Source organism: Bombina bombina, chromosome 2 (genome assembly GCF_027579735.1).
Source record: "Bombina bombina isolate aBomBom1 chromosome 2, aBomBom1.pri, whole genome shotgun sequence".
NCBI classification, from domain to species: Eukaryota; Metazoa; Chordata; class Amphibia; order Anura; family Bombinatoridae; genus Bombina; species Bombina bombina.
In genome coordinates, this window is record NC_069500.1 from 1284028366 (window position 1) to 1284039916 (window position 11551).

Below are 11551 nucleotides of genomic sequence, written 5' to 3' on the forward strand. Positions count from 1 at the left end.
ATTTATGGCCCTATAACTTACAAAAAAAGCAAAGAACATGTAAAGATTGGGTATTTCTAAACTCAGGACAAACTTTAGAAACTATTTAGCACTGTGTTTTTTGGTGGTTGTAGATGTGTAACAGATTTTGGGGGTCAAAGTTAGAAAAAGTGTGTTTTTTTCAATTTTTTCCTCATATTTTATAATTTTTTTATAGTAAATTATAAGATATGATGAAAATAATGGTATCTTTAGAAAGTCCATTTAATGGCGAGAAAACTGGTATATAATATGTGTGGGTACAGTAAATAAGTAAGAGGAAAATTACAACTAAATACAAACACCGCAGAAATGTAAAAATAGCCTTGGTCCCAAACGGACAGGAAATGGAAAAGTGCTGTGGTCATTAAGGGGTTAACACTATATTTCATGGTAAATCAAGCATGTTTCTAAATTAGTTTTAACCTAAGAAAATCTAATAATCTCTATAAAAAAGTTTTTAAAATTATATTCTCTGTGTTTTATATAACATTTATTAGAGAAATATTAGATGTTAAGTAGCCCATTCCTTCAGTTTACTTATCTGTATCCTGGTTTTTCACTAGAAAAAAAATGGCCTGAGTTTCCTTTACATGATGTCATCACATTCTTAATTAAAAAGCTAAGGGTGATTCGGGAACTTTAAAAGAGAAGAGTGGATAGTATATGTAAAAAAACATGCTATTGATAGTGATCTGTTTAAGCCCATGATTGTGCTTAGCAGTTTTGAATGTTATTAAACCCAAACATTACTTCAGATTTAGAAATTAATTCCATCTTGGATCTTAAAGCGAAACAAAAGTAATTTGTGTCTTTGTTGTATATAAAATATGGCATCTTAAAATAATCTACAGTTTTTGTAAAATGGATGTCCCTGTATGGAGTAATAAAAAATATGTTTTTTTTCTGGTGGGAAATATACTGCATAAAGCAGTGGAAATTCTGCTTATCAGCCAATGAGCAATCAGTACTTATGGCCCAGTTATACACCAACGTGCACTTTTTGTTAGCTTCCAAGTTAAAATAAACAGCTTTAATCTTTACCATGCAAAAAAATATATTTTAACTGTTTAAACAGTGTTTTTTTCATCCATTATAGAAAAAATTATAATATACTGCCATGTATTTAACTAGAGAAGCAGATATGTAACAACTGAACCTTATTCCAGTCGGAGCTAAACAGCTGAGAGAAAGAGGTTTATGTTGATTATGCTCTGGTGGAAAATACGCAATTTATAGTGAATTTATGCTCTTTTCAAGGCAAGGCATATACTTCCTAGGGTTATACAAGGACTTTTCTTCCTGAAAGTGACGGTAAAGCTAAGCATTCTTGAAATGCTAGCCTGGTTCTAAGGAGTAAATGAAATGGACCTTCATTCATGATTTTTATTTGAATATGAGCTAAAACATTATTTTTCTTCACAAGGTGACGTTTCCACCTAATAGCTGTGCTAGTCATACAGCAGTCAACGGTTGAGTGCCGTATGGCTGGAACAGGTATTGGAGAAGAGGTGGAAATGTCACCTCGTAAAAATAAAAAATAAAAAATAGCTTTGCTGTGGTAGTCAGAGGGGATTATTTTAGTAGAAAGAGCATCAAAATAAAGGTATGTTCTAGCACATATTCAATTAAAAATCATGAATGAAGGTCCATTTAATTTAGTCCTTAGAAACAGGCTAGCGTTTAAAAAACACTATAAGCTTTACCATCACTTTCAAGAAAGAATAAAAGGTAGTGACCAGTGCTCATTTAATAGCAAATACTCTTTGAGACCTAAGCACTATGAAAAGGCACAACATATAGAATTTAAAAATCCAAATTAGTTAAAAGTTTCTGAGATAAATCTACACAGGAAACATTTCTAAGAATCTGATAGGTTTAAACCAGCAGGTCATATAAATGCTTTACTGATTATATCTTATAGAGTTCAAAAATGTTTTCTTTACAATGTATTTATCTATTCTTTAATTATCTAAACCTTTAGAGTTTTATAAACCAGTTGATGGATTAACATGACATAATCTCAGTTCAAGAGATCGGCGAAGAGAAGAGGAAATTATTCCAGTTAGCTTTTTATTTAATGAATTCACTGGGGCCTTAGAATAGTTCTGTATTTAAAAAACAGTATTTAAGCCCGAAAATTAAGAAAGGAATCTCTTCAAACATTTTTTTAATCGGTTGAGAAAATTTGCAGGTCTGTCTTGTAAAACAAACAAACATTTTAAGTGTCTGCGATTTGCAGTGCAAGGTCAATACAGTTTATAAGGCTTCCCTTTTGTTCTGTAACCACCCCACATAACAAAGGTCCTGGTTACTATATTTGCAAAAATGAGTACAAAAAAGTATTAATATGTTCCATTATCTGGACAATGTCCTGACTTAAGTGTCAGGCCTGCAAAGACAGGAACACTGCAGTGAAATACCCACAATCTCATGGCTTGATGATCAGTTAGGGGGGAAAAAGCCAGTAAAAAAAAATCCTGTAAGATGAATTTCAGATACTCCAATTGGTTTGTCTTCCTGATGAGAAATTTTCAAAGGTCGTTGATAATTGTTAAGAAGGTGATAGTGCTCTGATGGCAGTGCAAGGTTTCAAATAAATTAAACAACCCCTTTCTAAGGCCTCGAATCTAAAAAGATCCCTGGGCTGATGAGATTCTATAAGAATGTTCGCCAGCCCTTCTATTTTCCTGGTGGAATGATATAACGCCACTTTTGCCCTGAAAACAGAGTTTCTCGCTAAGCGGCGTATACTGCATTATCGTATGGGAAGGAGATGCATTCACTATAAAAGTGCACAATAAAATCCATGACTTTACAATCTTACAACACGAATAATTGAACCAGTCACACAAAAATACACAGGAACAAAATATATAGTAAGGTGCATCAAAATACTAAGTAACTAAATTGTTCATCAGCAATCATCTTTTATAAAAAAAACATAACATTTGCAGGTAAAATACACAGGAATAAATCATATTAACAATGCACAGCGCAAATCGTAATTTTAGTACACTGGAAGTGCAAACACAAACAAGAAATTCATACTTAAAAGAACAAAATACAAAGCGTAATTGTAGTTTCTTCGTAAAATGGGCTGAACATGGGCATAATTCTCAAATCCCAGTGTAATTCTATGAATATTTTTGCATTACAGTTCTCACTATTTTTTATCGCAAGTTATAAAGTGGCAAATTTTCACGAAAATACTCAAAACACTAATTACTCTGAAAGCAAAACCTATACATACAAAAATAAGAGCAAATTTAAGATTCAGTGCACTGAAAACAGTGTAATTTGATTTGCATTAAAGGGACACTGAACTCAATTTTTTTTCTTTTGTGATTCAGATTGAGCATGCAATTTTAAGCAACTTTCAAATTTACTCCTATTATCATTTTTTCTTCATTCTCTTGCTATCTTTATTTGAAAAAGGAGGCATCTAAGCTTTTTTTTCGTTCAGAACTCTGGACAACACTTTTTATTAGTGGATGAATGTATCCACCAATCAGCAAGGACAACCCAGGTTGTTCACCAAAAATGGGCCGGCATCTAAACTTACATTCTTTTTATTATTATTATCGGTTATTTGTAGAGCGCCAACAGATTCCACAGCGCTATTAACAAAGGCGGAGTACAAAAAAAAAAAAAAAAACAGTTATAGGGATCAAATGGGTAGAGGGCCCTGCCAAGAGTTGCACTGTTGTAGTCAGCTCTTGAGAAGGTGATCAACTTGCATTTCAAATAAAGATACCAAGAGAATGAAGAAAATTTGATAATAGGAGTAAATTAGAAAGTTGCTTAAAATTTCATGCTCTATCTGAATCACAAAAGAAAAAAATTTGGTTCAGTGTCCCTTTAAGTGCAATATTTATGCTTTAAAACACGCCGATTTCCCCCTCTGTACTTCGCACTCCATTGGGAACTTCTACCTAGCAGAGTGCTATCATTATTTGCATGGGAGACTTCTCGCGACTCGCAGGGACAGTCCCTTTTTTAGAGAATTGCACAAGGGCTGCCCCTGCTAGTATTTGTGCGTCTTGAGAGGGTTTATTTTTTAGAATCGGGGCATGTGTAATTGTTTTTTAAAGCACTTTATTTGCACATTCTTTATTTTAAACAACTCTAGAAATGTAATGTTAGAGGGTTTAAAATATAAATGCATGCATCTGTATGTTATGTTTTACACCTGTATGTATATGGGCAGGGGGAAAAAGTTACTAGTCAAAGAAGAAAAAAAAAAAAAGTTACTTGCTCACTCAATGGTGAAAAGAAGAAAAGACAAATGTATTACTTGTCCATTTTAATTTTCTACTTGTTTATTTATAAAAGGGGAAATACGTGTGCGTTCTGAAGAGAAAACAGAATACAACACCAGTGTATTTATTTATAAAAAAAAATATATTGGATCCTATTACCTAACAAGAGTCCTAAAATTATAATTAAATTAAAAGCATTCGCAGAAAAAAAAAAAAACAGTGGTAAAAAGTAAAGCAAAATAAATCATTTTGTAAAGAATCTGCAAAACAATAATCTTTTTTCAAACAAAATGATTTTTCAAAAAGTAGCTACATATTGTAGTCAAATTATAATCTAAATATTATGCAATAGCATTGCTAATTACAACACAATTAATAATTTACACACCAGCTGCTTTGTCTGGTCTTAAAATTGTTTGTCCCTCTTGACAATATTCTGTTTCGTTCCTGATACTTACACAAATGTGCCGATTCGTGCAAACACAAAGAACTGTGCAAAGCTGATATGCTAATATGGGAATTGGTGTAACCGAGACTCAGTCTCCTGCTCATGTATTTACTTGAATATTGTTTAAAGTAACTCACTGGGGTGCCTACACTGTGCCACTCTAGTGTCGTGTTTCATCTTCCCAGTTGAGAGGATGTACACAGAGATTGAGCAAACTATGTTCAGTTTGTTCGACTGGCAATCAAAATGGGATATAGGTTCCTCATATCAAAGAGTTTGCTATGTAACGTTAATTATACTCTACTAAACTGATAGTTGTGATTGTTTTATTTTTGAGTGAAAACTACTTATGTTATTCAGAATAGTGCAAGAAGGAACAATCTCTATAGAATTTGATAGGGATTGACAAATGTATTAGTAACTTATTAGGTATCTAGAATATGGAGGAGCCAACTAAGCATTTTTAGGGAGTCATGAAAGGATTTCATGTATAGATTATATATGTAGAATAGTCTAAATAGATAGATAGATAGATAGATAAAAATGTGTGTGTGTGTATGTCAGCAATTAATCGCTGTCCAAAAAAAAAAAAAATCTGAGTACAAAATATTTTTTTAAAATCTCTTAAAATTGTTTTTCAACATTGCAATTATTTGTGGTCCAGGGACAAAGCCACTGAAATATCTTGCATAACATATTTCCTTTGCTGTGCCAGTTGGACATATACATATCAACCAATCACTGCATAGAATGCAGCAGGGTCACAGTTCAAAATCCTGCAGGAATCACACTACTCTCCACAGGCAATAGAAAATACAATTCTTAAGTATTTATTTTGCTCCCTTTTCCTGTAATTTAAGTCAGCAAATTGTGGATTTTCCTGTCTTGAAAACCAAAAGAGCACACAGCAGGTTTCACAATCCTAACATTGACACATGTCTCTTTCTAATTTACAGTTTGTTATCTCTTCTTTTCTGATAAATCTCCCATCCGCAGACTCAAGTCCCGACTGGCTTCTCCAAATAAGAAAAGTGGTTGGAGGAGCGAGACTATTGAAAATCAATTGCAGCAAACAAGGTTCAAACAAGGTTAATCTGTAGTGGAAGACTGTCCATTACAAATGCACAAAAGTATGATTAAATGTTTCATAGTTTATTGCTTCTCAAGTTCATTGTCCCTTTAAAAAATCAACTACTTATCAAGCAATAAGATATTAATTTAGATCATTTCACTTAATTGGTTGTATGTTTATTTGATCACCACAAAACAATGTGCATAAATAATAACAAGTATGTTTGCAATGGGGAGTGTCTTAACACCCCCCCCCACACACACACCACCACCACCAAAAAAATAAATATCTAGTTCAAAAATAAAATCAGAAGTTAAGTCGCTCTCTTTCTCTTAAAGGGACACCAAACATTTTCTTTCATGATTCATACAGAGAATACAATTTAAAAAAGGTTTCCAATGTACTTCAATTATCAACCTTGCTTGGTTCTCATGTTATTCTTTGTTGAAGAGATATCTAGGTCGGTAGCATACACATGTATCTAGTACTCTTGCTAATGTATAACATTGTTGTAAAACTGCTGCCGTATTGTGCTGGAGACACCTGATCTTACCTTCCTGTTTTTCAACAAAGAATAAAAAGAAAACAAAGATAAGTTGATAATAGAGTTAATTTAGAAAGTTGTTTTAAATTGTATGCTCTATCTCAATCATGAAATAAACATTTTTGGTTTTATGTCCCTTTAATGTTATCTTCATGTGAGCAATGTATTCTGAAAATCCATGACTAGGATAGAGAGACAGCCACTTAAAAATTCCACACTTTCTTTAGACTTTTGAACAATGTTTATAAAAGGAAATACAAGTGTCTAAATTAATACTTCATTTTGCTGAATCATTTTATTTTGGGAAGCACTGTAGTTTATTTTGTAACAATTAAAAGTAAACGTGTTTTTCACATAGAATAAAAATACTTACAATCTTTCCAGTTCCTTCATATCTTGAAATGCTCCCCGTTCAATTGTGCTAATTTTGTTTTCCATAAGCTGCCTGGAATGCAAAACACAGAACTGTGTCTTTAAAAATAAAATAAAAACGTTCATCCATAATACCTGCAATGGCTGATCCCTAATATTGCTAAAATTGTCACTTGTCAATCACAATCCATTTTTAACTAAAGCTAATTTACTTTTCTGACCCCAATTAACAAAATATGTACATGAAAACACAAGACTATTTTTTTAGATGTTATTGACAAAAAAAGTTATTGTTTTCTCAATTTAGCAAAGGGTTTTACAATAATTCTCTGTTTCAAAGAAGTCCTTAAACTCTGGCCTGTGATTGGGTCATAAGGACTAGAGATGGTAAGCTTTTTTTATCAATAACTCTTTCACGACCGAAAGGGTTAATAAAAAGATGTATTAGTTTAGTTAAAAAAAAACATTGGAAACAGTCAGAAGTCTTTGATCATAGTGCATACGAATACTCTGCAATTTATTTTCAAATTTATTTAGAACTTGAAGTTTTATAAAGACAAAAAAATTATATCAATATATTTTTCAGCAGCATAATATAAATCCTTCTTAACTACAAAAGGTAAACTATATATGTCCTGTTTTATAACAAAACTAATGTCCAAAAGAAATTCAAGGGGTAAGTAATAATTATCAAGTAAATACATGTCATTCTGTATGTATAATGAAGAGATGCTGAATAAAAGTCACTTTTCTATTATTGCACATAAAATACTGTATTTTTTTCTAATTTAGCCAATAATTGTCTGAGCTGAAACAAAACAGAAATACCTAATCTAATTTTACAAATGTGTTTAAAAACATTGAAAATTATTACTAATTACTGACATATTATTTTTATAATAATATGCACAACTAACTTTTTAAATTGTTCAGACTGGCTGTAGTGGAAAAAAACAAAGCTTTTCAATTATATATTTTAAGTCCAATCTTTTTAAAGTAGTGTAGAATATGAATTTAGGTCAGATTTGATTTATTAAATAATAATATATCTGTGCTATCAGTATCAATTGAATATGACAACTCAATGTTTTGTTATCTCTGTTTAACATCTGTTTAATATCTATACACACTTGTGCTTTACGAGGCATAGTAAATAAACATTTTAAAACAATAATAAATACTCACAATACACGAATATGTCTTAAACCAGCAAAATCAGTTTTGGTGATTCTTGTGAGATTATTCCCATTCAGGTCTCTAAATCAAGAAATTTCAAAAATCAGAATATTATTTTTTTTCTTTGTGCACATTTTTTATTTGTCAGCTAAAAAACAAAGTAGATTTGCCCCACAAATAGATCAATATTATCTTAAAAGATAACTATGTTCCAAACTTCAGCTGATAAAAACAAATTTAAAAGGCTTATCTCAAGAAAAGCTCTTTAATAGCCTTATGGTAACTTTGTAAAAGTATATCATAAAATCATTATGGTTAGACATTACACATGTATAAACTTCTGAACACATCCTTTCAGCAAAGCTTATCTCAAAGGTGTTATCAAAGAATCCACTGAATATATATGATTTGATTTTCCAAGGATGTCTACTAAGTACAGAGTGATATCAAAGACATGTACTGCTTATGATTAATATGTTTAAATTAAAGGCCAGTCTTATTCAAACAATTATTTGCTCAGTACAACATAGGAGATCTCATAAGGCCTAAAGTAATAAGGTCCATAGGAGAATGTTTTTAATTTGAAACAAAAATATATACTGCTTTGCACTATGCACGTGTGTTTATATTTCAATCTAAAACAAATAGACTTTATCTGTGTCAGAGTTGTATAGCTACAACTTTATCGACTGCATAAAAAGTTACAATCTTTTTACTGAAAGAAGGCAAGAAAATATGTTATCCAAGTAACTGATGGTACTCCAACTCATCAAATAGCAATTCAGTAGAACTAAATTTGGATAATTTAAAATAAAGTTGTCATGGAAGATTAATGTTATTGATATAGACTGTACAACAAGTTAAAAAAAAAAAACACAGCCTATTTCCTTATTTAATTAAATACATCTACACTTGAAATATTGGATTTAATTGTTCTACTTTTTCAAAGATAGCAAAAACAACAAATATCACAATAAAAATAATAAATGGTATGGTCCAATATCAAATTATTATTATTGTAATATAATTATATGTTTTTTAGCACCGAGACGTCTTTGTTTACCGAGAATCAAACTGCTTTGGTATCTTCCAAAAATGTTTTCAACTGATCTTGCTATTTCACAACTTTGTGCATAATTTATTAACTTTCTTGGCAATGCAGACTCATGGAATAAATACATAACTTTCATTCCCACTGTGCAAGAGAATCATTATATTTACTATACAGGTTACTTTTGTATTCAGTGAATGTTTGGCTATATCAGGCAAACGTATTTTACTACAATAAATATTATTTTTGTATGATGCACATAGTTGTAGTTAACCAAATATTAGAATTTAGGGCTTAAAAGAAATTTACATACTTTCAAATGACCTCTGCTTACCACCTTGCAAATTCTAACAAGTGAATTTGACAGTTAGCTTGAGATAAAATCACAGACAAGTCATGACTTCTGTCCTACAGCACTATCATAATTTATCTAGCAAACTGATTCTACTTTTTTGCTAGTTCTAATCTTTATAATGAATTTTAAGCATCTTGCCACACTTTAGATTTAACCAGTTTCTTCTTAGACAAAATCTAGCTACTCATTAATATAAGTGATTTTTTTTCTCTACACAATAAGTTATATATAAACCAATGTCAACTAAATGCTATAACACTTATGTTTAGACTGACCTTCCACCACTGAACAATTAATGTTCTTACACACACACAAAAACACTTTCAGCTATAGGGGTTGCACTGAAATCATGACATGGAGATGGAAGTAGCATTATTTATTATGTTACATCATGCATAAATATTGATGATCTCTATGCTAGAAAAGCATTATGCTTGGTGCAGCCAGCATGGGGTGCAAAAGTGATCAAGAATTTGCATCAACTCTAGTCCTTGCTTTGTAAGTAATGTGTGTATTTATGGGAAACATAAATAAGATTTATGCACTCTATAAAATATAGTTTTCTTTTGTGCTTTGCAGTATATCATTTTCATAAACAATATATATATTAATAGCAGGCATATTGTACTATTGTAGGTATATAGATCTGCAGCAGGTATTATGGTTAGAATATACTCACAATCGCTCCGTGTTCCTGGGGATGTTCCGCGGCACACTACGAAGAGCCAACCCATGACAGTCCACCGTGGTGCCTGTGCAGGAGCACTGAGCTGGGCAGGGTTGAGGTGCTACCTCGCTCAGTATAACCAACACTAACCCCACAGAAATTGAAAGCTTCCAGAACCCAATTCCGCACATCTTCTTCTTCACAAACCCAGCTAACATTCGGTAAGAATTCCCCAAAACACACACAGAGAAAGAGAGCAGCGAGTGATTGTTTTCTGAGCAGCCAGTCTTGCTCTGATCTTTGTTTTTAATTTGCAAGTTTGCAAATCTGGAGGAACACAACACAGTACTTGCTCACCCAAAACGCATGTTTAGTGCACACACTTCTAAAATTGACAAAAAGAAAATATATATAATAGAAAAAAAAAGCAACTTGTGTCCTCTGTGATCAAGCTTGTATATTCCAGGCAAAGGGCACTGAGTTGAACGGGATTTTGCCTTCAGTAGCAAGAAAGAGCAAATCCTTCAGTGGATGAATTTCTGTATCTGTCTTTTCCTCCTGTTGTTACTATAACACTGATATCCTTAGGTTTAGCTCATGCAGTAAATGGCAGTGAAGCAGCAGGCAGGTATTTTGTATGAAGTTTATTGTATCCTCTGCATAACCAGCTTGTGTATATAGCACTGCACATGCTGCTCCTCAGCCTGCCTGCTAACTAACAGCACATTGCAGCTACAGAGAGGGAGAGAGGAGGAGGTTCTAAACAAACACACTGCCCTTAAAGGCACAGCACCTTACACCACTCGTTTTCTAAATTCAATAACATGGTCCCACTTGAAAGCACAAAACCCACATTTCTTTAGAGCTGAATGCCTCCTACAGGGCTGCAATGCAATCCGTCTCTAGCCAGGGAAGATCCCTCCCTATTCAAGATAGTGAGGGAAAAAACATTCTGATAGGGAACAGATTTGGAGACAGACTGAGCCAGTTTATTGTGCCTGAGTGATCACTACTGCACTATCCATCTGCCACTCCAAAGTCAACAGTTTCCTTCTGCTGAGCACTTCTGCAAACCTGTGATCTTTTTTTTTTTTCACAGACTGATCAGAAAATGATCTTTAGATGTCTGCTGATTGTCAGACTCATGTGACAGAGCTTTCCTACATGTGAGGGCTGATAATTGTCCTTGTAAATTCACAAAAGGAACTGAACAAAAATAGCATTAAGGAAAAATAGTGACTATAACAATAATAATAATTTGCTGCTTGTTAGCACATACTTACTACATGGAATCTTAATTTGTCTCTTTCCCAATTGTAAAAATTAAAAGAAAAACATTTATAATGATCAAAACTTACAGAAATTACAGAGCTGACAAGTCACATTTTCAGTGTGGCACAATATTTGAAGTCTGTTCTCCAGGTCACCCCATGGATTAGTAAAATCACACTACTAAATAATAATAAAAAAAAAAAAAAAGAATTGTGAAAATACTTCGTAGTAAGATCTCTCAGGCCCTAAAAATAACAGCAAGCTCAAAATTATAATATCCATTACATAATGTAGCCCTCTTATATTAAAATCAT

The 11551-nt window shown here is 32.5% G+C and overlaps 1 protein-coding gene across 1 annotated transcript in view; it reads right to left on the reverse strand.

Moving 5' to 3' along the window:
- Nucleotides 1-10774, reverse strand: part of SLIT2 (slit guidance ligand 2) — a 493710-nt gene extending 482936 nt beyond the window's left edge. The window contains exons 1-3 of the mRNA XM_053704101.1: nucleotides 9978-10774; nucleotides 7902-7973; nucleotides 6718-6789 (exon numbers count right to left, since the gene is read on the reverse strand). Coding sequence (XP_053560076.1) covers nucleotides 6718-6789; nucleotides 7902-7973; nucleotides 9978-10183 — 350 coding nt within the window. The 5' untranslated portion in view covers nucleotides 10184-10774. The remainder of the gene's footprint in view (nucleotides 1-6717; nucleotides 6790-7901; nucleotides 7974-9977) is intronic.
- Nucleotides 10775-11551: the final 777 nt, after the last annotated feature.